This window comes from Pseudonaja textilis, chromosome 5 (assembly GCF_049901715.1).
Source record: "Pseudonaja textilis isolate UNSWEBS1 chromosome 5, rPseTex1.2, whole genome shotgun sequence".
NCBI classification, from domain to species: domain Eukaryota; kingdom Metazoa; phylum Chordata; class Lepidosauria; order Squamata; family Elapidae; genus Pseudonaja; species Pseudonaja textilis.
Window position 1 is genome coordinate 3,004,629 of NC_141994.1, and position 25,004 is coordinate 3,029,632.

The 25,004-nt window shown below is 39.9% G+C and overlaps 1 protein-coding gene across 2 annotated transcripts; it reads left to right on the forward strand.

The window, feature by feature from the left end:
* The first annotated feature begins 5,450 nt into the window (after positions 1-5,450).
* On the forward strand, positions 5,451-24,334 carry IFRD1 (interferon related developmental regulator 1). 2 transcript variants are annotated; one of them, XM_026713090.2, is made up of 12 exons: positions 5,451-6,588; positions 10,297-10,401; positions 12,252-12,333; positions 13,302-13,426; positions 13,528-13,685; positions 14,093-14,143; positions 14,227-14,405; positions 14,878-14,986; positions 16,966-17,100; positions 18,955-19,083; positions 19,353-19,448; positions 23,661-24,334. In XM_026713090.2, the coding sequence occupies exons 1-12, from the start codon at positions 6,534-6,536 to the stop codon at positions 23,748-23,750; spliced, it is 1,314 nt and encodes a 437-aa protein (XP_026568875.2). In that variant the 5' UTR covers positions 5,451-6,533; the 3' UTR covers positions 23,751-24,334. The 2 variants fall into 2 exon arrangements, with proteins under 2 accessions (XP_026568875.2, XP_087790056.1); XM_087933930.1 differs by lacking the exon at positions 23,661-24,334 and adding an exon at positions 21,086-21,178.
* Positions 24,335-25,004: the final 670 nt, after the last annotated feature.

Here is a 25,004-nt window from a genome sequence, read left to right on the forward strand (position 1 = left end):
CTTTCTGCCTCTTCCTTCCGGAGCTGTCACAGCTTCAGCAGCTTAATGGCTGCCTCTCCGCCGATGGTAAAGGGGCTTCTTCTGGATCAATCAGGGACTTTGCGGTGTCCCTGGGATCAGCAGAATGCACCCCTTGCTATCACCGTCTCTACGGGATGGTTTAGGTCCATTAGGACCGACCAGGGGCGAAGATATCAGCTGCGATCTCAGAGCCCTGAGATTGCAGCTGTATCGCAGCGACGTGGCTCCGCCTTCTTCCATTTTTTTTTCTTTTTCCATTAAATCCCAAAGAAAAGTTTCTGATTTCATCTTTATCTTCATTTTAAGAATTTTCTGTCTTAAAATATGAATCTTTCTCCAAAATTTCTTTGCTTTATCACATGTCCACCATAAATGATAAGAGGTCTCTTCTTTACTTTTAGATTTCTAACATTCATTTGAAATACCTTCATACATTCTAGATAACTTATCCAGCGTTAAATATCAATGGTATATCATCTTATATAAATTTTCTTTTAAATTATAGTTTAGTGTGAATTTTAAACCTTTCATCCACATATTTTCCGATTGTTCAAGCATCACATTATATCCAAAGTTCGTTGCCCACTGAATCATACAATGCTCACTTTCCAAATTCACTTTCAGTAAAGTTTTATAAACTTTAGCAACAATATGTTCATCACTACCTATTAGTTCATCACTAGTAGTAAGATTTCCAATTTTTAACAAAATCAAACCCATAACTCTTTTTATCTAGTTTAAATCTTTCTTTCAGTTGTAGATAACCATGCATCCAAACCTTAATTCATGCCGTCTAAACCAAGTAGCCTCTTGTTCTGAAGGTTCACCCGCTCTTTTAATCAAGCCAGACAGCATGCATCAAAATACAATTTTAAATCTGGTAAACCCAAATCCCCTCTTTCCTTAGCATCTTGCTATAACTTGTATCTAATTCTAGGTTTTTTTTTTCCTCCTTGCCATATAAACTTAGAAATGTCCCTTTGCCATTGTTTAAATGGATTATCAGTTGCAAGTATTGGTAATATCTGGAACAGAAACAGCATCTTTGGTAAAACATTTATCTTAATTACAGAGTTTCTACCCAATAGTAATGAATGTAATTTGCCCTATCTTTGTAATAGAATAGAATAGAATAGAATAGAATAGAATAGAATAGAATAGAATAGAATAGAATGGAACGGAACGGAACGGAACGGAACGGAATGGAATGGAATGGAATGGAATGGAGTGGAGTGGAGTGGAGTGGAGTAGAGTGGAAGGGAAGGGAATGGAATGGAATGGAATGGAATGGAATGGAATAGAATAGAATAGAATAGAATAGAATAGAATAGAATAGAATAGAATAGAATAGAATTCTTTATTGGCCAAGTGTGGTTGGATGCACAAGGAATTTGTCTTGATGCATATGCTCTCAGTATACATAAAAGATACATTCATCAAGAATCATATGGTATAACACTTAATGATAGTTATAAGGTACAATAAGCAATCGAATCATGCTAGGAAACAGTCAGTATAGATCGTAAGGATACAAGCGACAAAGTTACAGTCACAAGTGGGAGGGGATGGGTGATAAGGAGTGATGAGAAGATAATTGTTTATGCTTAGATGGAGCATTTGCCCTGTTAATATTCCACGTAATAGACTTAATTTTCATCTTTGCCACAAAGTAGTAGGTTCCCGTAGAACTATCTTAGCCTGCCTTCTTCTTCAATACCAGCTTTCTGAGATTGTTCCACCTCCAGCTCCTTTTCTATATCCATTTCTTCACCTAGATATGAAATTAGATTGTGTCTAATCAAGAAATCCTTGACTTTTTCTATAGAATTCAGTCGGAAGAGAAATTTTCTCTTTTTCAAGATGTCAATAAGGAAAGCATAAGATCTTTTTTCTCAAAATTCTAACCAGGATTTCTTTTAGAGCAATTATATCCATGTTTTCCATTCTCAGTTTATTTTTAAAATAGCAATCCAAAACATCATCTCTTGTTATTCTTTTTGCAAAGTGACTTATGATGTCCCTTGGTAATTTTCTTGTGGTGGCAAATCTAGAATTTACTCTGTGTACTCTGTCTTAAGTCCATATCGAGAAGTTTTTCTTCTTTATTAATTAACTGAGCCAAAGCCTTAACCATCCTTAGTCTGATTACCTTCTCCTGGTTATTCAGCAATTGCTCGAAATCTTAATTGTAATTCCTTCATCTGGGTTTCCAAAATTGTTCCCTCATCCAATTCAGCTTCACAGAAAGCTGAATTTGTCTTCTCTAATTTGTGCACCATAAGATCCACTCATAAGATCCACTTCACCTGTTTGATATCTCCATTTAGACATTGGAATTCCTGCCAGAGTTCCCTGGGCAGAGCATCAATCTTGGACTCAAGTTTTATTTCCATAGATTGAATTAATTCATGTGTTTTAACTGTATGTTCATTCATAAACAGTGTTAGAACTTCTATATCCCCATATAATCTCTCTAATTTTTCTATCTTCCTAGGTGTGGTCATAATGATATAAATCTGACATTCAAATTTTTAAAATTAGGAGTTTTAGAGTTGTAGATTTTTAGACTTTTAAATTTGTAGCATAAAATCCATTTGGTTTAATAATGCTTGTGAGACATTAAAAAGAATTAGCAATACTATGGTCTTTTGGCTCCCTTTTGTGGTGAATCAATGCTATAATACAAAAAGAACCAAAAAGCTTAAGCTCTGCCTCTTCGTTTTAAGCTAGTCCAACCAAACACAGTTAAAATTGCAACTATTTCACCCGCTCTTCATAGCAGGCTCAAAACACCATTGGAGCAGTCCTTATCTTAAGCTCAAAAAGAAAGCTCTGCAGAATTGGCTGGCTGTATGAAATCCACTAAAAAAAATTTAAATCCAAAAGATTCGAAAAATATTTTCCACTGTTGGAAAAAAATATCCTTCTGGGTTCAGTTCCAAGTGGGGGAAAAGATGGATTCATGGAAGTTGCTTGGAAAAAAAGGTTTAATGATGGACAGGACCACGTGAGCAAAAAGGCAAGAGATGCTGAGAATCCCTTGGTTTCATACCCTCTGTTGGGCCCCACCTTAGTGTTTCCTGTTCATGTGTAAGAAATGTTTCTCATTGGCTGTCAGACTCCCAGCTAACTTTGTCTGCACCATATGGCTTTACCTGAGTGCTGGCTAATGCAACCTTCCCAGGTGCCATGTGGTGAGACGGGTAATCCTATCATTTCCTGAGGGCAATGTCTTAATCCCATCACCCTGGAGCTGAAGGCGGAGGGCAGGAAGCTGCTTTGTCTTTAAAACACGTTTCTCATTTTCTTCATCCAGGGAAATATAATATTCTGCCTTTTTAATGTTTCCTAGAATATTTCCTTCTTCTAGGAGAGGGGTAGGTGCTAACTTTCTACAATATACCCCCCCCTTTTTTGCCAAAATATGTGGGTGGAACACACAATTGGCAAAAGATTTTTTAAAAATGATCAGATCAGGGAGACTTGATGGGTGCTTTTAATTTTTCTGATGCAAAGGGGAAGGCATTGAAAGAGGCAACAGAAAAAGGATTCCTTTGGCGGCTCCTAAAAAGCTTTCAACCACGAAGGTCTAGCAGCCAGGGGAAAAGTTCTGGAAATAAATTTACAGTATCCAATTTTCCATGCCAATTATTTTCACATGTTTACTTAGTTCATAGATTTTCCAGAATGACAAATATATGAGAAAAATTGGTATATAACCTGGTATGTATGTATGTATGTATGTATGCCTTTAAAATCCATTATGAACATTTCTTACATTCTCTCATATATAGTAATTAGTTTTGCTTGATTTTTATATTAAATAAAAACTGACAAAATGTATGAAATCTTAATATTTTTAATGTTTTTTCCTGATATTGTATTTTTTTGATACTATGAATCCTATATGCATATGGGACACTTATCTTCAAATAATGAACAAACATTTCATCATTTGATATGAATATAGATAGCAATTTAATCTTTGTTTATAGCTAAAAGCCAACCATTTCAATTTTTTAAACAAAATAAAACTTTTTTTTATTCATTTCTCTATTAAAAAGGGTAAAATGTACTTCACTATCACAATTCTGTAGTAGCACCTTGAGAAACCATTAACTCCTTTTTAACTTTACAAGTATTTACACAATGTTTTGCTACATTGTATTAACAAACGGGAAAATTCGATCCTTCCGGAAAAATTAATTATTAAAAAATTACTGCCAGGATGCCCCCCTTTTTTTTTTTTGAATACCAGATGTTTTATTTGGATTCCAAATCTGCACTAGTAGTTTTACTTGATGCTTAAAAAAATCTGAAATGTTTCTTTGTAGGAATATCATTAAGTAGTTTCTGAATAACAGAGTTGGGAGGGTCATCTAGTCCAACCTTCTGCTCAAGCCAGAGTCCCTGTTGTCCCCAATTCGGGTGTCAGCCTGGTGCCAAAGCCGATGATAGACGCCAGTCAGGAGGTGCAGGCTTTCTGATTGCATTTTATTGGAGTATACTCCAAGGAAAAGGGCTCCTGGTCAAAATGCCAAGAGCCAAGAACAAAGAATTGAGTAAGTTTTACACATTTTCACTAAAGGAGAAGGTTGGACAAAGAGAGATAATAAGAAATATCATCTAATAAACATTTTAGTAATAATTCTACAATTCGTTCTATTGGTCTCTCCATCTGTCCCTATTCCCAAGTCTTGGCTAATGGAACGCCCTAGAATTATCCAATACACATTTGATTTGCAGAAGTCTGAGGTCTAAAAGTTGGATAACTCGTGTTACTTTTGCTAGCTTTCCAATTAGCCAGGATTGTTACAAGATTTACACACGCATATCCTCCTGCGGATAAGCATTCTTTCTTCTTGCCAGACAAGACTCCACAATTACAGGCTTCCTGATTTACTTTGAAGCGTGCTTTAATTGTAGCAGATCGCCCATCAACCCCGTGTCATTTCTGACAAGTGTCTGTCCAGCCTCTCCTCGAAAGTCTCCAGTGATGAAGCACCCACGTCTGAAGGCAAACTTGTTTCGTTGGTTGATTGTCCTCGCTGTCAGAATTTCTCCCCCTTATTTCTAGGTTGAATCTTTTGTTCGGTTTCCGTCCATGATTCCTTGTCTGGCCTTTGGGTGCTTTGGAGAATAAATAGGTTGTCTCTCACCTCGCTGTGACAGCCCCTCAAATATTGGAAACACTTCTATCATGTCACGCCTGGTCCTTCTTTGCACTAGCCATGTCTAGTCCTTGCAACCGTTGTTCTTGATCATGTTTTACTTTCCAGGCCCATAATCATTGTCGCTCCTCTTTGCACTTTTTCTAAAGTCTCAGTATCTTTTTATTTTATTTTATAGTGTGGTGACCAAAACTGGATCCAGTATTCTAGGTGTGGCCATCACGAGCCATTCTGATCAGTGTAGTTTCTTTTGTAATGAGAAGAAATACTGATAAAAAAAAATTCATGTCATGATTTGATAGTCGAATTCCTTAAAAAAAAAAAAACCATGTATATGTAGCAACAATTTAATAGTCTGTAAAATATTTTTTTCTTCTTCTATGATTTCTCTACTTCATGATGATTGCAGCCATTTCGTTTCTCATATTGCCACTTTTGAGAAGGCGCGATATGGCTACACTGCAAACATCCACACACACACACACAGTTATTAATTACTCCAGTAAGTTTTCTGGGAGTTGCTGGAGCCGAGAAAAACAAGAACCGTAACTCGCCGCGTCTGCGAGGTTCTCTCTCTTTTTTGTTGCTTTTTGCTTTCAAAAGGTACATCGGTAGAAGCGAGACCGGCGACGTGAGAACTTGGCCTACCGTAATGGCGCTCAGGCTAACAAACTACCTTTCCCAGCATGCAAAGCGGCCTAGAAACTTGCGTCTAACCGGGGAAAAAAATCGACGCAAGTCGACGCCCTGTAAACAAAAGCGGTCATTAGCGCTGGCTGGCTGAGGAATTCTGGGAGTTGAAGTCCCCAAGTCTTAAAGCGGCCAAGGTTGGAAGACCCCTGCATTAGCGAACAAAATGGAAAACTATAGAGACCGGATATCCACGCACGACCTGTCTCGTTGAAATGTCACTTAGAGTCATGGGTCCTATTGGCTATTTTTAAGCCCCTCCCCTAAATATCATTGAGCCCCGCCTCTGGTCGCTTCCGGGCCATGTATAAAAGCCGCGTCGGCCGTCGCGCTGCGTCTTTAGTTTCTGGCGTATGAGAGGAGAAAGATGTATCGATTCCGTTCACGGGCATCCACGGGGATTTCTACCGCTGCTTCAGCTTTGCTTCTCGCCTGCCGCTTTCAATCCCATCCACTGGCTCGGTCCGAGAAGCCGGCCTCCGAAAGACATTTCTGTAGTAAAAAGCGCTCCTGGTCTTCCATCGGTTGATTGTCGCTGCCGCCCGACGAAGAGGAGGAGGAGAAAATAAAAGACAAAGAGATCTCGGTGTGCCGGAACCAGCAGTAAGAAAGCCGCACGGAGAGAACTACCGTTCGTTGTAGGCCGCTGCCATGCCCAAATCGAAGCGGCGAGGAGGAGGAGGGGGTACCCCGCGCGGAACATCAGGTGAGCGGATTGGCTCTTACAGGAGTTGCCGCCGCGAGGCATGCTGGGTAGTGTAGTTCCGCGCTGCTTCGTTCTCTGACGGGCGGTTAGGTCTGAACTGCGGAACATCAAGTGAGCGGATTGGCTCTTACACGAGTTGCCGCCGCGAGGCATGCTGGGTAGTGTAGTTCCGCGCCGCTTCGTTCTCTGACGGGCGGTTAGGTCTGAACTGTAGGCCGCGGTGTATATTTCTTCGCTGCGGATGTGGGCGACGCCTTGGACGCGGCCCTGCCCTGGTTTTCCATGGCGTGTGTCATTGGGAGGGCTAGAAATGTGAAACAGCGACTTTGATGGTTCCGTTTTGTCCTTAAATAGCCATATATTCAATTTTTAGGAGCGTTTATAAAAATATAAATCTGAACTCCTCCTCCCTGTAATTCATGTAGGAATTCGAGATACTCTTGAAGAGTCTGATTTCAACGGAGCTTTTTATTTTTTATTTGTAAAACTGAACGGTTAGCTTTGAATTCGCTTCTTCCATCAGTTAATGGTCTCAGTAGTGGAGGTCAACGGAAATGACCTTTTAATGTAAAAGACCTTAAAGAGCACTTTTAAAAGGAATAATAGAAAAGTGACAATTGCAAATCTGAAAATCTCCTGTCCAATGCGTTTTCCCAGTAAGGACATTTTTACAAGCAGTGGTTGCTAATGAATAGATAGGGAATACTTGTATGTAACTTCCATGGTTCCATTTTGTCCTAAATATCCATATATTCGATTTTTAGAAGTGTTTATAAAAATACAAATCTGAAAGCCAAGGCCCAGTTCACAGAAACAAACTGTTTAAGAAACCATTATTGCCAGAAATAATCCTTTAAAGTTAAACTTGAATTGCTCATGACAGATGACCCAAGTGCAGAAGTATTATTTTACTGAATACTGATAGTGGCATTCAGAGGAATAAAATCCTTTAAGGTGTGTATAAGCCTTCCATTTTTTGTAAAATCTTTATAGTTGAGCAAGAAGTTCATGTTGGAAGAGAACTTTTGATTTTTCCTAATCCTGCTTCCTGCCGGGGAAAAGGATGCTCCGACTTCCTTAGTTTTGTATTGTTCTGGGACAGGCATGTGTGAATTTCATCTGCTATTCAAATATCTGCCTTCAAAGATAGAAGAAAAATGTTCTGTTTGTCGTGTAAAAATTAGATCTTCACTGTAAATCCAAGGTATAGGTAGTCCTCTGTTAGCAATGGCAATTGGGGCTGGAATTGCTATTGGCAAGCAATTCATAAAGCACAGCTTCCCATGACTGCTACTTAGCAACAGCAATTCCAACAGTCCTGGCTGCCATCGTTAAGCAAATCAATGTAGCTGCCATTTTTGACCTTCTCCTGGCTTCCCCATTGACTTTGCTTATTGGAAACTGGCAAAAGATTGCAGATGGCAAGCACAAGACCATTGGATGCTACAGCATTGTAATCATGATCCGAGGTGGTATTCAGCTGGTTCACACCGGTTCTGGTGACCTGGTAGTAAGAATTTGGCGTGGGTCGCGCAACCGGTAGCAACTTCTGGCTGGCCACGCCCCCAAACCGGTCCCCCGGTTGCCCTGCCTAGTCGCTCCTCCCTTTCTATGTGGCACGCTGGGCCCTCATGGCTTGCCTAACCTGACTTCCCACGTGGTGCCTGCACCCCAACTGAGCAGCCCTGATCTGCCTGCTCACAGGTAAGCCTGCGAGTCCCGCTAGGCCCTCGCCCACCGCCTGGGGCCTTTCCGTGCTTCTGCCCCACCGCCTGGGACCTTTTCAGAATTGAAAAGGACCACGGAGGTCTTCTAGTCCAACCCCCTGCTCGGGCAGGAAAACTCTGAGGATGCCAAAATCTGAATAGAGGTCCTGGGAAAGGTGTTCAGAATAACCCTTAGAAGGGACCTTGGGGGGAACTCTCTACCATTTCAGAGAAATGGCTGTCCAGTCTTTTGTTAAAAACCTCCAGTGTTGGAGCACCCAGAACGTCTGATGGCAAGCAGTTCCACTGGTTAATTGTTCTCACTGTCAGGAAGTTTCTCCTTACTTTTAGGTTGCTTCTCTTTTTGTTCAGTTTCCATCCTTCTGGAGCTTTGGAAAATACATTGCCCTCCCCCCCTCTTTCTGGCAGCCCCTTAAAAGCCTGTTGCCTATCACCGTCTTGGGCAAAGATTGTGAGCCATTTCCTCCTTTCAGTGGTCCATGAAAATACATCTATATTATGTAGATAATAAAGTCAAAAAAAGGTGAACAACATTTTTACAGAACTATAGCTACGTTGAGGCTGAGTGTGACAAGGAATGGCTGGGTTGGGGAGGGGCCAGGCGAGGCACCCCTTGATGTGAGTGACATTGAGTTGGCCACACCCACCCAGTCACATGACCACCAAGCCATGCAGCCAGTCATGTGACCACCCAGTCACTTGACCACCAAGCCACCCCACCCGGTCACGTGACTTTAAGCCATGCCCACCAAATAAGGCATGCCCACAGAACCGGTAGTAAAAAATTTTTGAATCCCACCACTGATCATGATCCACATATCTGGATTGCAATCACATGACCTCAAAGATGCTCTGATGGCTGGAACTCCAAGGATCAGTCATAAGTTGAACAATTGCTGAGTGAGTGGTCATTAAGGGAGGACTTGAACTATTTTAGGCTTTCAGATTTATTCTTTACTCATGTTTGTTTTAGGTGGCATATTTTAAATAGCTAGCCGGCAGAGATAATTGTTAGTTTGGAGCAAAATAGAATGTTCTTATAGTATACTACTTATAGTATACTACTGTTCTTGAAGAGCATCTGGAAGCTCCAGTTGGTGCAAGATGCAGTGGCCTGCATGGCTTTGTGCAGACCCCGGTGTGCACATGTTTCACCTCTCCTGCGGGAGTGGCATTGGTTGCGGGTTTGCTTCTGGGTGCAATTCAAGATGCTAGTTGTCACCTTTAAAGCCTTTCATGGCTTGGGACCAGGTTATCTGAGGGAACGTCGCTTGCTGGTCACATCTACCTGACCCATCAGAGCAGGGAGACAGGGAATGTTGAGGGTCCCATCCCTGAGGGTGACACACCTGGTGAGACCCAGAAGGGCCTTCTCTTATGGTGGCTCCCTCTCTCTGGAACATCATTCCCCCCAGAGATTAGAATGGCCCCCTTTCTAATACTCTTCCGGAAGGCACTGAAGGCCTGGTTCTGCCAGTGGGCCTGGGGAACCCAGACTGGGATGGAGCCCATCAAATGTCTCTTGTCATCGGGGTGGGGCAGGGCATGGGTGGGAGTTGGGGGATGATTTTTTTACCCCCCAGTATTTTGTTAGTACTTTATTAGTTTATTTGATTCTTTTTGTTTTTTATTGTTTTTTTATTTTAAAAATGGTTTTACGTTCTGTAAGCCGCCTCAAGTTGCCATGGGCAAATAGGCGGCAATATAAATTCAATCCAATAAATACACATTGATCTTTTTACGTGGAAGTGGAATGTTTGGATGCTTAAAATCTGAACAAACATAAGTACGGTTGTAGAAATATATGCTGGGAAAGTACCGTGGTAGCTAGTTCAACATTTAAGTAATACTTGGTCTCTAACAAAGTTCCCAGCATTCATTTTACTTCCGGGGGAATCCTAATTTAATAAATTAAAAGATGTGGCAATGTTTCTTCATGCTGTTTCCCATCATTAATGTGAATTATGCATTGCTTTTTTAGGTGCCCAGCACAGAAACATGCAATCTTTTAGTGATGAAGACGCATCAGTTGAAACTATGAGCCACTGCAGTGGCTTCAGCGATCCTGCCAGCTTCAACGAAGATGGTATGTCAGCATTTGAGCCCAAATGAAAACATGCTTCCGATTATATAGACTCCCTTTAGAGATAGTTTGGGTGGGGAATGTAATACATCATTTTAAGTCAGTTCATGAACAAAACAAGATATGCAAAGTATAAGGGCTGTTTGCAGACACACACACACACACCCTTTGTGCATTTATATCCTTCCAGGTATTTGCTCATGATTCTTTTCCATTTCTTTCTGAACATCCTTCATTCCAGACCCATCAAAGGTGAATTTGAGAATGGGAGGGTCTTCACTTCCTTGTTACAAAATTGAAAACTTCAGTTTTGATACTGAAAATATTGGCAGAGGAATATTGTACAGCAAAGAGATAGTTTATTAAAATGATAAAATGTTGTCATGCATATGTCCCCGCTATTACCATGTTTCTTCAAAAATACGACCTGGTTTTATTTTCTTTTGACCCCTGAAAAAATGGCTAGGGCTTCTTTTCAGGGGGGGAGTCTTAATTTTTTTGAGGTGCAGAAAGCAGGAAAAGGGGGGGGAGTACTAAATCAAAATATTTTCCTTGTCCAGTATGAAAATAAAAAAAAATTCAGACTACAGCTCTCTTTTTTTCAAGGAAGCTGAAGGAACTAAATCAATTCTATTTCACGACGTAGTGCTGCTAAGATACTGTGTAGATATTCTATTTTTTAAACAGCGATAGAACATCCATAAATTTGAATGACAGACTTAGCATACATTGAACGCAGTTTATATTCATGTATTGTATTCATTCTGCTGTTATAAAAACTGTAGGTATGTCTCATGTAATGATTGATCTATCATTAATAGAACATAACAAGATCTGTGATGAATAACTGGCCAGATAGAATTAGAAAAATTGCACTCAGTTGAACTTATCGTGTTTTCCCAAAACTATGACCTACCTCAAAAATACATCTGAGCCTGATTGTTTGGGGTGGGCTTAATATAAGCCCTACCCCCCCCCCCAAAAAAAAGCCCTAGTGAAGGGGTGGGTATGGCTAGCACAAGAGGCAGCCCTTCCCTTCCCCAGTCACCTCATGGTTTCTTGGCCCCTTAATCATGGCCAGCGGATTGGCTGAGCCAGCGCAGGCTGGGAGTTCTGCCTCTCCAGGAGCCTGGAGATGTTTTCGGAGCAGTCTGCCCAGCCCAGCCCAGCCCTGCCCATGGCATCAGGCATCCTCACAGCCAAGGATCCTTCTCTTCCACAGCTTACCTTGTGGCTCTGGGGCAGGCAGAGACCGCGGTTTGTGCTCTGCCAGGCCTGGAGTCAAGTTTTGCTCAGGCTTCTGCTGCAGTGAGGCAGATGGGGGTGGATAGAGGCAGGTGGGGGAGCTGATTCCAACGGGCCGCATGGCTTTCTGCCTCAGCATAGCAGCAGCCTGATCAACACGCGACTCCAAGCCTGGCGGAGTACAAACCGTGGTTGCCGCCTGCTCCAGAGCCACAAGGTAAGCTGCAGAAGAGAGGGGCCTTAGGCTGCGAGGTTGCCTGGCGTTGTGGCCGGGGCTGGGGCTGGCAAGAGGGCACCAGAAACATCTCCAGACACCCGGAGAGACAGAACTCCCAGCCCTCACTGGCTCACCTGATCCGCAGGATATAGTTAAGATGGCGAGCAGCCATGAGGCGATGGCATGTGCCTCCTCCTGCACCTTAAAAAAATTAAGACCCTCCCAAAAGAAGCCCTAGTCTTTTTGGGGGGGGGGGGGGTGTCAAAAGAAAATAAGACGGGGTCTTATTTTCAGGGAAACATGGTAGTCATCAGTTTTGCATAAGTTGTGCTTAAATTCAAATGTTAATATACGTTATATTCCATTTTCTAATGGTTTTTGTTAATCTCAGGTCCTGAGATTGATGATGAACCAACCCAAGAAGACTTGGAATGTAAACTAAAAGGGTTTATTGACTTGACTTTGGACAAGAGGTAGGGAAAATCTGAGAAGTACACTTGAGTAACTCTCTAGTTCATGGGTTGGAGGTCATGATAGCTTTATTAAATGTCCCTGTGGGCTTTACTGCTCAAGTCATGTGCAAGATTGTTTTTGAAGCTATTGACAAATAACTTTTATGCCACCATTTTCACTAGTAATTTTAACTATTAGTAGTGTTGTAAATGTATCTAATTTAAATTTAGACTTCACAGTTTATTGCTTTCCCCCTTATTGTTTGTTGTTATTTCTCTCTCAGAAGTTTTCTAATAAAACTTCGAATTTTCCTTCGGACTTGTAAGAAAGGAAAATGCTATGGGAATTTGTAAAAAAATTGTCTTTCAAGAATGCGTTTGATACTTTACTATACTTTACTATAGAACAGAGGTTAAGTATTTGAGGCAGTTATCACAATTGGGACTGTTTGGGAAATTTTGATGAGCATTTTTCAAACTTAACATTGCAAACTTTAGTTTCATTTTACTAATAGACAATCCAAGATCTTTTTGGTCATCATTTCAGAGATAATTTCTTATCTCATGTTGACCATAGGAAATGTTTTCTGATATTTTATATCATAAAATGCTTTGTGATCATTTTATTTGCCAAACTTGTTAAATTTCATTATCATGGAAATCATGGGTTGTGTAAATTAGCCCATTTCAGGTACATTAGGTGAAAAATGCGGTGTTTCTCCAGGTTACGGACACGAGTTTTAGTAGTTTATAGCAGGGGTCTCCAACCTTGGCAACTTTAAGACTTCAAGTGGACTTCAATTTCCAGAATTCCTCAGCCAGCCCACAAGTCATAAAGTTGCCAAGGTTGGAGACCCCTGCTTATATAGATAGATAATATGTAATTTATAATTATGTGTTATTTACAAATGCGCAAGAAATCTACAAGAGGATCGTGTAATTTTTATAACTGATACTTTACCATGAATTTCTTCATTTTATCTCAAAAGTACAAAGACGAGACAGATCGTTCTTGATGGCCTTAAAAGTGCTTTGACATCAAAAATGCTGTATGAGTTCATCCTGGAAAGGAGAATAACGCTCACAGACAGCATTGAACGTTGTATCAAGAAAGGTAATACCGTCCCGTCTTTCTGAGAAGTAATAAGTCTGTTAACGGAGTCCATTATTTTTCAGATTATTTTATCATGATTATCTTACTGATTTTCATTGTAGGCAAGGGTGATGAACAGTGTGCAGCTGCAGGACTGGCTTGTCTGCTGTGCATACAGCTGGGGTCAGGACTTGAAAGTGAGGAAGTTTTTAAAACCCTTGCGCCTCTCCTAAAGAAAATACTCTGTGATGTCTCAGCAAGTACGAAAGCTAGACAAGCTGTAAGTATGTAGATGCTAGTTATTATTCCCTAGTGATATTTCAGTAAGCTTTTAAAAGTCCACATGCTTTCTCTTAAGAGAAAGTAAAAGAAAATGATGTATTAGCTTAAAGAAAATGTTTAAAAAAGGTGTTATAAAATAAAAAATAATAATTATCCCATAAGAGTAGGTTGGAGGGAGGGAGCTAAATGCAGTGTTGAGATGTAAAACTTGTATGTTAAAGAATAAGATGTATTAGAAAGTTTTGACTCAAAAGAAAAAAGGGCTTTTTTGTTTTTAAAAAAGTTTAGTACTTTGAAGGAAAAAAAAAGATAAAAACTAGATCAGCTACAATGGACTTATGGATATTGATCACTGTTATGAAAGTACTAGAAAAATAAACATGATTTTTAACTTCTCTTTTCTAGTCTGCTACCTGCTTAGGTGTCTGTTGCTTTATTGCTACGGAAGATATCATGGTAAGAATTTTTTTTTGTTAAATGTTACTATTTAATGCTCAGTTAAATGTTTGCTTAATGGTGTTTTATTAATTTCCAATTAGGAATTATATTTCACTATGGAATGCTTGGAAAGTATATTCACAAAATCCTACCAGAAAGAGAGAACTCAAAATGGTATTTCGAGCACTCATAACGCAGGTCTTTATATAAGCACTCTCTTGGCATGGACCCTTCTGTTGACCATCTGCCCAATGAATGAAGTGAAGAAAAAGCTTGAAATGTATGTATTGTGTTCCTTGATAGTCATCTTGGGAGTGAAATGTGCTGAATCTTTCTAATTATAGGTTAAGGGTAGGAAGCAGCCTTATCTAAAACCCTACTGGTTTACTTTAACAGGACACAAAAGGAAGAAGAAATGCCATTTTCCCCCCTTTTCTCTATTTTAATGTTTTTCCTTTGGTTGCAGTTGTTATGCCAACAGGTTATATTTTGGGAAAATTGGAAGTTATAATATTACAGAGATTGTGATATATAAATGGAACGTCCTCTTTTGATCTCCACCAATATAGAGATTTTGGTATGCAAGAAAAAAAAAGCAGAAATTCTAGTTTGAAAGACTTTCTCTTTAGTCCTGGAAGCAAATCAGAATATCTGAGGGTCCTTGGAAATTAATTCTGTGCAGCATAACACTATATCTCAGATCTGCTTTACCATGTTCAGTGTATTTATTGTAAGTATTTTGATTTTCCTAGACATTTGCATCAATTACTGAGCCTGCTGTCCTGTGATGATGTAAACCTGAGGATTGCTGCTGGGGAAACGTTGGCTGTTTTATTTGAACTTGCAAGAGAATCTGATGAGGTATATCCAAAGAAATAGAAGGCAGGAAGTAGAGAGAGATAGTATTTGGAATGATGCTTTTATAATATTGTTTCATTCAGATGGGAAAATGAAAGGTGTTGGTCAATCTACAACTTCTCAGGTAATATTGAATTATAATATTGCAATATTGGTATGGAGGAATTTTGAGAAATCTTCAACATTTGGAGAGTTACAGATTTCTCCATCTGTATATATGGTCACTCTTGAATAAAAGCATGCTAAACCCTATCCATGTAGATAGCTCAAATGAAGCATGTGAATAACTTTTTTGGTAGTAACCATGATGCATAAATTATTAAAATTCTATTATAATAATTTGCAGTCCTTAATTACAACCTTTTAAATGTATTAAACATGCACTGTTTAGTACAAACAGTAAACTGAATCATAAACTTTTGAAAGTTTTGAGTCTTAAACTATATACAGGGGTGGGATTCAAATTTTTAACAACCAGTTCTGTGGGTGTGGCTTAGGTAGTGGGTGTGGCTTGGTCATGTGACTGGATGGACATGGCTTGGTGGTCATGTTATTGGCTGGGTGTGGCCAACTCAATATCACTCACATCGAGGCACGCATCTCTTCCCTGGCCTCTCATGAATGGGGATGCTGCAACAGTCATAAGTGTGAAAAATGGTCATAAGTCACTTTTTTCAGTGCCATTGTAACTTTGAATGGTCACTCCACATAAGCAAAGTACCAGCAAAGAAGGGGGAAAAAACTCCAGAGACGTTCCTGAGACAGGAAGTCTAGTCCTGCCAAGAATGTAATAAAGGTTAATGGAGAGGCAGTTTCTGTAAGCAACACCAGAATGTTTCCTTCCTGCCTTCCTTACAGGATTAGCCCTGTAATGTCTTCTAACAACCGGTTCTTCAAACTGCTTTGAATGTTAACAACCGGTTCTCGCGAATAGGTGCGAACTGGTAGAATCCCACCCCTGACTATATAGATTTAGACTTGAATAATTTGTTTAGTTTTAAGTAAGTCTTTATTAATATCTCAACTATTTTTTAACAGTGTTGAAGAATAGTCTCAGATTATTCAAAAACCTATATTGGGAAAATAGCTAGAAAAACACATGGCAACAAAGGATAAGAGAAAAAGAATAAAGGAGTCAAAAAAACTATTGTGCTGCACGGTTTTTAAATATTACTGTGACGTATGCAGTTGAAACTTGCAATTTCATGTTGAGCTATGTCAGTTTAACTTTGAAAGGAAGAATAATGAACATGCAAAGCTTTCATCCTTTATGGTAGCATCTGACTTTAGTTAATGGAAATTGATCGTAATATTTTCTTATATACGGTTGTCATTGTTCTTGCTGAAATAACAGGTCTTCTTTTTCATATTTATAGTTTAAATAATAGCCAGTATAACAGCTGTTAAATTTTCCATTAATCATAACTACAGTGATTGGGGAAATTTATACCTAAATTAGAATAAATGGCAAGTGAAGGTGAGTGAGATGAGATGAGATGGAGCAGAAGGGAGCAAATAGTTGGCACTGAATAATTGATACCCATAGAAGTAAAAGGTGTGGGACAAATGGCTGTTTCAGAAGCAATATACAGTATTTAGAATCTGTTTAACTAGAGTTCTTGAATCAGCTTTCTAATACAAATGCTATTCATTTGGAAACATATTAGTGCAATGGAGTATGATTAGCTTATACTAATATAAGTGTAAACTGCCTCTGCTAAAGTCCAATGTTTGGAAATGGGTAGAACTAAAACATTTACAAAAATCTCATTCTGCTTAGAGAATTCAAAGGAAACTGCATTGGTACCAATCCTTTCAATATTGTGATGCGGTTAACTTAAATAATGATATCCTGTTGTGTTATAGCTTAATTATTTTAAACAATAAATCATACTTATGCCAGTGGGCAAGTTTACAGCTTGGTCCTTGAAACTTGAGTGCCCTTCATTAAGATGCAACAAACAACTTCTGTATTTCTTTAGGATTTTTTTAATGAGGATATGGAGCTTCTAACACAGAAATTGAAGGCTCTAGCTACAGATGGAAATAAGCATCGTGCTAAAGTAGACAAAAGGAAACAGCGATCTGTCTTCAGGGATGTCTTACGAGCTGTAGAGGTAAATTAGAACCAGTGGTGGGTTTCAAAATAGTTTACCATGGGCATGGCTTTGTGGGCATGCACACACTTTGTGTGTGTGCACAAAATGCACTTTGCGCAGGCGCAGAGGCTCTCTGACTCATCTTCTGCAATCCTGCACTCTCCCTGTCGCTTCAGCAGCTGACGTGCGGCAATCTGCTGTGCCGCACAAAGCAACTACGATTCAAAAGCACGGAATAAAGGTCAGTGTGGGTGGATGGGTGGGCCCAACAGCAGCTACAGCAGCTCCTTAGAACCAGTTCGGTCTCCACTGATCTTCGGCGCTACCAGTACGCCAGAACCAGACCGAACCGGTAGAATACCACCAGTGACTACAACGAGGAATAATTTTTTTTCACCTTACCTCAAAAGTACCTCACCTTTACCTCACCTTACCTTAAAAGTAATTTTAAGTCCTGATTTCTTTATACACTTGCATGCAAAGATATTAGAACTCCTTGCTCAAATTCTGTTTCAATTAATCCTTAAACAAATAGAAGCGGAGATAAACAGGCATAGAATCCAGATCACAAGAAGTATTAGTACTGCTTTATAAAACCCTAGTAAGACCACATCTGGAATACTGCAACCAATATTGGTCACCATACTACAAAAAAAGATGTTGAGACTGGAAAAAGTTCAGAGAAGAGCAGCTAAGATGATCAAAGGCTTCAAGACTAAAACATGATGAACGGCTGCAGGATTTGAGTTTGGCTAGTCTAAAGAAAAGAATTAGGGATATATGATAGCAGTATTCCAGTATTTGAGGGGCTGCTACAAAGAAGATGAAGGTAAATTATTCTCCAAAGCACCTAAGGGCAGGACAAGAAACAATGATTGGAAACTAATCAAAGAAGCAATCTGGAATTAAAGAGAAATTTCCTAACCTTGAGGACAATTAACCAGTGGAACAGCTTGCCTTCAGAAATCTGGGTGGTCCACTGGATGTTTTAAGAAGAGACTAGACCGTCACTTATCTGAAATGTTATAGGTTCTACTTGAGCAGGCACACACTGGGCCAATCCCAGTGAGACAAGATAGTCCCTGGACCCATGCCATGAAGAGTTTTAAAGGTGATTAACACCTTGAATTGCACTTAGCTGAATTTATGGTTACTGTTTTAAAGATAAAATAAATTGGGAGCAGTTTTAGTAGTGAATTTTCCTGGACTTTCCTTGACATCAATGGTTCTGTGGAACTTGTGTTTCAGAACAGTGTTACTTAATAATTCTGTCTGCTGGCCAGAAGCATTTAGAACTTTTTTAATGGTTTGCTCTGCTCAGGAAGAATGAAGCTTCTGTTCATTGCTTATTTTTTGCATGCCACTGTATGGAGAAAATGCTTTACAGAACCAAGATATACCTTTTTGTAATGTCTTATTTTCAATTCATATTACTGGTAGCATCCATCCATATTTGTTTAATGCTAAGTAGTTGTATTATGTAGGAAAAACTTGTACTACGGTGTGTCTTTTGTGAAAGGTGATACTTGTCTAATGATAACAGTCAACTGTTCAGTTAAGTTGGCAAAAAACAAAAAAAACTTTTCCAAATCTTGGATTCTTGTTTTAAGCACTGAACTTCAGAATATCTGCAGTATTAACCTTTTGGGAGTAAGTCTTAGTTTAAAATGTGACTACCGATGTTTAGGATGAACAAGAAGAGTGCAAGATTTTCAGCAGTATTTAGAAAGTTTTGTGCATTTCTGTATTAGTAAACAAGTCTCTTAAGAGAAAAATCTGTTGTAGCCCAAAATATTAGAAGGATGTTCAAGGAAGGATGGCTTAGAATTTAAAAAACAGTAAATTTGATACAGGTGTTTTTTTCCTTAACAGGAACACGACTTTCCCACAGAGACAGTCAGGTTTGGACCAGAACGCATGTACATTGACTGTTGGGTTAAAAAGCAAACATACAATACTTTCAAGGGAATTTTAGGATCGGGAATGCAGTATCATTTACAGGTATACATTGAAATGAAATTATTTTGGCACCCTCTTGAATCTACTCTAAATAGCACAATGCAAAATCCCTAAACCAGTTTTTAAATTAGACAACGCATGTCTGCATAATAAGGGAAGAAAAAAAAATATAGGTAACAGATATATTAAATTTTTAGCAATACGGAAGGCGGCTCTCCTATTACTTTGCAAATTCTGCATATTAAAAGGGAGTTTTTTAAAACCTTGATCGAACATTTGCACAATTTGTAATGACAACATGTTTTATGCAGTCCAATGAGCTCCTCCGGACTATCTTTGAACTTGGTCCACCACTGATGCTTGATGAGGCAACCCTTAAGTCCATGAAGATAACCCGTTTTGAAAGGGTGAGTGATTCATACTCCGTTGTGTTAAATTATCTTAAATGCAATTCACTCACAGAATTGTTCAAAACCATAAATGACACGATAATATTTATGTTGTGAAAGAGGGAGAGTGTCAGATCCGTGTATCTGTCATTTCTTCAGTGGAAGAAGGAAAGGGGGAATGGACTGATAAAGATATCCTTCTTGATGTAACCTGAATATATTTAATATCAAATTTGTATAACCTGCACATGATACAATGGAGGGATGAAACCCAGATGGCCGCAACCTATCACCTCTGGGAGAGACAGCCAGGGGATGAAGAGACCATAAAAATTCCACAGTGAGACGTGTCCTGGGAAACCCTGGAAAAGATCCTTCTAAAAAGGGGGTGGGGGGAATTAACATGTTGGCTCTTTGTTTTATACTAAATACATATCAAGATAAGGGGAGGGGTTTTAAACTCCCTTATCTATCTCTGCATGCCTGAGAGATCTTAGAGGCTGCTTTAAATCCCTACATGAATTGTCTCATCTCAATAAAGGATTCCTTTTGATGCATTTGGTTTTCAGAAGTTCATTCTTGTTAATTGAATGGGAAAAGTTCTGTAGCCTGACAGAGAGGGAGCAATGGGAATCGAATGACAAGGTTTTGTGAGACCTGCTAAATTGCAGATTTGCACTTCTATAGTATCCAATCACTGCACAGACTTATTTTTTACTTAAAAGTTTCGTTCCAGTTAAAAGGATGCTAAGATAATCCAGGGAATGATCCGGTATCATTCCTTTATTCTATCCTATGTTCTTTGTATAAGATATTTCATTGCCTGTGTTATGACTGAAGTGGTACTGTCTTGTATCTGACATTTGAGAAATGTGATGGGTGTCAGAATATGAACTTTCAAGGCTGAATTTTAACTTCTATGCATCGTACTATAAAGAAAGAAGTGTGTGATTGTATTAATGTTTAATACTGTTTGTTTATTTAAAAGATTTAACATAGCCGCCCATCTTGCGACTGATTAAGTTAAAGCCAACTTAATACAACAACGGCAACACAGTTTAAATGCTAGAATGGGTAATATTTGGCAAAAATTCAGATTCCAATGGAAAGGTTGAACTATATTTCCAGTATGCATTTTGGATGATTCGAAGCCTGGTATTACTGTCTCATAATTTCCCAGACTTATAGTCCTGGGGGATTTCAACCTGCCTTCTCTGGGGGCGGGGGTGGAAGTAACCCGAGATTTAATGGAAGCCATGACTTCCATGGGCTTCCAGGTCATCCAGAGCCTAACTAGTAATAGTGGTCACACACCCGATTTGCTGGTCTTATCAGAGCTGTGTCTATGAGACCTGGAATTAGTGGACCTGTCCTTGGTCCCCTTGTAATGGTCGGATCACAGTCTGGTGGCAATGTGTTTCTCAAAAGCTGCACACACACACACCCTGCAGGGAGACAGGACCTATTAGATTGGTCTGCCCCCGTCGACTAATGGACCCAGAAGAAGCTGGGGGTTATAACTGCAGATCTACTGTGCAGTCCAGCCAAGCTCTTATTCGCTGTTTGGAATAGGAAGGTGACTGAGGCTCTGGATAGGATTGTACCCTTGCGACCTCTCCTCATCTGTAAACCTCTCTGTGCCCTGTGGTATACAGAGGAACTGAGGGATGAAACACATGAGGAGATGTCTAGAGCTTCCTGGCAGAAGGTAGGAGATGAACTCGATTGAACACAGGTAAGAGCTGCTGCTAAGGCCTACCTCATGGCAATTTGTCTGGCGAAGTGTGAATACTTCTCCACACTAATTGTGTCTGCAGATAATCACCCAGCAACCCTCTTTAAGGTGAGCCACCTCCTCCTGGGGAAGGAGGAGATTGAGGTCCACCTGAATGGGCGTGCCAAGTAATTTGCGGATTTTCTGGAAGACAAAATTGCTCGACTTCATTCCCGGTTAGATGTTGGTGTGGTTGCTGGTCAGTGGAAGCTCCTGAGGCAGGTTCTTGCCTGTTATCTGAGAATGGTTTGATCCTGTTGCTCCTGAGGAAGTGGACAGAATCCTAGGGTGTATGTGCACAAGCACCTGTGTTTTAGATCCATGTCCCTCCTGGCTTGTGAAAGCTTCCCATGAGGTAACAGGCGGGTGGACTCTGGTAGTGATTAATGCTTCCCTACAGGAGGGGACGGTGCCCCAGCACTTTAAGGAGGCTGTGGTCCCCCTTAAGTAGCCAACATTGGACTCCACCTGTTTGGATAATTTCCAACCTGTCTCCAATCTTTTTGGGGAAGATTGTTGAGAAGGCGGTCACACTGCAGCTCCAGAGGTTTCTGTATGGAACGGATTATCTTGACCACTACCAGTCAGGATTCAGGTCTGGATTTGGGACAGAAACGGCATTGGTCACACTTTCGGATGATCTCTGGCAGGAACGGGATGGGGGTTCCTTGCTGTATTTGACCTCTTGGCGGCTTTCGATACCATTGACCATAGGATTTTCCTGGGGCGGCTTCAGGGGATGGGAGTGGGAGGCCTTGTGCTGTCCTGGTTTACTTCTTTCCTCTGCGGCCGCTCTCAGTCAGTGTTGATAGGAGGGGAGAGATCCAGCCCTCGCCCATTGCTTTACGGGGTTCTGCAGGACTCGGTACTCTCTCCACTCCTGTTCAACATTTATATGAAGCTGCTGGGCGAGATCATCCATCACCATGGACTGAGGTATCACCAGTATGCTGATGATACTCAGCTGTATGTCTTGGCCCGTGGTGAGTAAAACGTTGCTGTGTCCTCCCTCTCACAGTAGTACCTGGAGGCTGTTAGGGGTTGGATGGGGAGCAATGGGTTGAAACCAAACCCTTGCAAAACTGAATGGGCTCTGGTTTGGGGTTTGTTGGCTCAAGGAGAATTGCCACCTTTGGTCTTGGATGGGGTGGCACTACCCCAAACAGACCTGTGCATAATCTAGGGGTTTTCTTGGACTCATGACTCAGTCGTGGCCAGGAGGGCCTTTGCGCAACTGCAGGTTGTGCACCAGTTACGCCCTTTCCTGGACCAACAGTCCCTACTGACAGTCACTCATGCCCTAGTCACTTCACGTCTTGATTGTTGCAACGTACTCTACATGGGGGCTGCCCTTGAAGAGCATCTGGAAGCTCCGGTTGGTACAAAATGCAGCAGCCTGCATGGTTTTGTGCAGACCCCGGTGTGTACATGTTTAATCTCTCCTGCAGGAGCTGGAAAATTGCCGATTTGCTTCCAGGCGCAATTCAAAGTGCTGGTTGTCACCTTTAAAGCCCTTCATGGTTTGGGACCAGGTTATCTGAGGGACTGTCTCTTGCCGGTCACATCTACGTGACCCATCAAAGCAAGGAGGCAGGATACGTTGCGAGTCCCGTTCCTGAGGGACATATACCTGGTGGGACTCAGGAGAAGGGCCTTGTCTATGGTGGCTCTCTCTGGATCTTCATTCCCCCAGAGATTAGAATGGGCCCATCTTCCGGAAGATATTGAAGACCTGGTTCTGGCAGCGGGCCCGGGGAACCCAGAGCGGGATGGAGTTCATCAAATGGCTCATGTGATCCGCTGTCATTGGGAAGGGGGGTGGGACTTGGGGGTGATTCTCTCCCCCCAGATTTTGTTCTAGTGTACTTTATTTATTTATTTGATTCTTTTTGATAGTTTTTATTGTTTTTTTAAAATATAGCTTTACATTCTCTAAGCCGCCTCGAGTCACCATAGGCGAATAGGTGGCAATATAAATTCAATAAATAAATAAGTTCATCTTGAATGCAGTTTGAGTTGGTTATCACCTGGGTTTGAAATAATTAGAAAATTCAGGGTGCATTACTACCAAGGAGATTGCAGATTAACTTGAAAAGCTGCCTTAAAATTTCTATGTCAATTCTGCCCCTGCGTGTTTTCCAAGTAATTTTGCATATAGAGCTTTTGTAAACTGGGATCTCTTGATAATAAATATCCCAATGATTTTGCTTTAATTTAGGATTACTGAATGAAAACGTCTGTTAGGATTTAGTACAGAAAATAAAGCAAATTTAAAGTTGGGAGTGGAATGTAATTCTAGCTCAAAATAAAAATTAAAAAAAATCTAATTTACAATATATGCATTAATGGAAAATATGTTAAAATGGATCTGTTGAATAAACCCCAAAGTTGTCAGAAAAATATTTAATGTTGGCTAAGATTATTATGATTATGATTGTACTTTCCTGTTTTCATAGCATATGTACAACTCTGCAGCATCCAAAGCTCGGACTAAGGCTCGCAGCAAGTGCCGTGATAAAAGAACAGATGTGGATGAGGTGTTCTAGAAGAAGTCTTCAAAGCCCTTTAACGTTTTTTTTTGTTAAATCTTGTTTGGGTACAATTAATTTTAGCGTGCAGAGTTAAATCATCTTTTTAATTGTGTCAGTTCCACATTTTGTATAGCACTTGATGTATGTTAAATTGGCTTATATTGTATAAATGAGATAGGATGGTAGGAGAGAATTTCCTGATAAAATATATTGGGTAAAAATCAACTTTTTACTTGGAAAAATTCTTAATATTCAATTAGTACTGAGGAGACTCCTGATTCGCTTTTTAAAAATTTTTTGTTGTAATGTAATGAAATCTTAAGAAGTACGTTATTTGGAGATGAGTGTCTCTTGATAAAAGCTGCTATTTGACAATCAGTTAAACATTTTAAAAATAAATATCCAATTTATTACAGTGACATGAACATAATACGGCAATATTATCAAATTCTAGTGATATATTGTTAATGAAATAGCACACAAATGTTTGACATTTATATGCTGAACTTGGGGAATAAAAATATATCTGAATTTTTGCATGAAATGTGTATGAATAATGAAAATTTTCAAATATAAAAATTTTCTTCTGGCTTTTGTTATTCATTCAATAATCATTGTCAAATATACTTCACAACATTCTGCTTGGTCAGCTATTGGTACTATTGCTATGTACCTGTATGTGCTGGAAGGGTAAGTCGCATAGTTAACTACAGTAGTTAACTGCTGCCTAAATGCAAATTGGGCATTTTGAAAAAAAGTAAAAAAAGCGAAATACTTTCCTTTGCTTATTCTTTATTATCCAGAATTGTGCATGCAACTTCCTACTTCAGCATTTTTGGCAGCATCTGCCTCTGAGCATATATTTAATATGGTTTCCCACCCCAGTTCTATCTACCCTGTTTTAATTTTGGTCAACGGTAGCAGGAGTTAAAATGAATGATGCACCCTAAGTCTATTGTAAAAAAGAGAAAAACCAAGCTAATCGTGGAATGAGAAATGCATCGAACAAGTGTTAGAAATTCTTGTATTGACCTGACTCTGAAACTTGATTTGATCTGCTGTGTGTCTTCTATGGATTTGCCCTGACAGCATCCTTCATTAAATATCAAGTCGTTTGCAGTCTTAATGAGTAAGAGAAATAAAAGTAAATGTAAAAATATAAATTGTAAAAAAGCTGTTATATTAAAAAAAAAGGAAAGTGGAAGTACTTGTATTAGAGCAGTACAGTGGCCTCTTAAATGTAAACAGTTTTCCAATTCTGATCAAAGG

What these genes read in the sequence shown, in the direction of transcription:
- IFRD1 (XM_026713090.2), top strand. Translation starts at nt 6,534, where the DNA reads ATGCCCAAATCGAAGCGGCGAGGAGGAGGAGGGGGTACCCCGCGCGGA. An exon ending in TGAACGTTGTATCAAGAAAG is followed by an intron (nt 13,427 to 13,527) that starts GTAATACCGTCC and finishes TTTTCATTGTAG; the next exon opens with GCAAGGGTGATGAACAGTGT. An exon ending in TTGCTACGGAAGATATCATG is followed by an intron (nt 14,144 to 14,226) that starts GTAAGAATTTTT and finishes ATTTCCAATTAG; the next exon opens with GAATTATATTTCACTATGGA.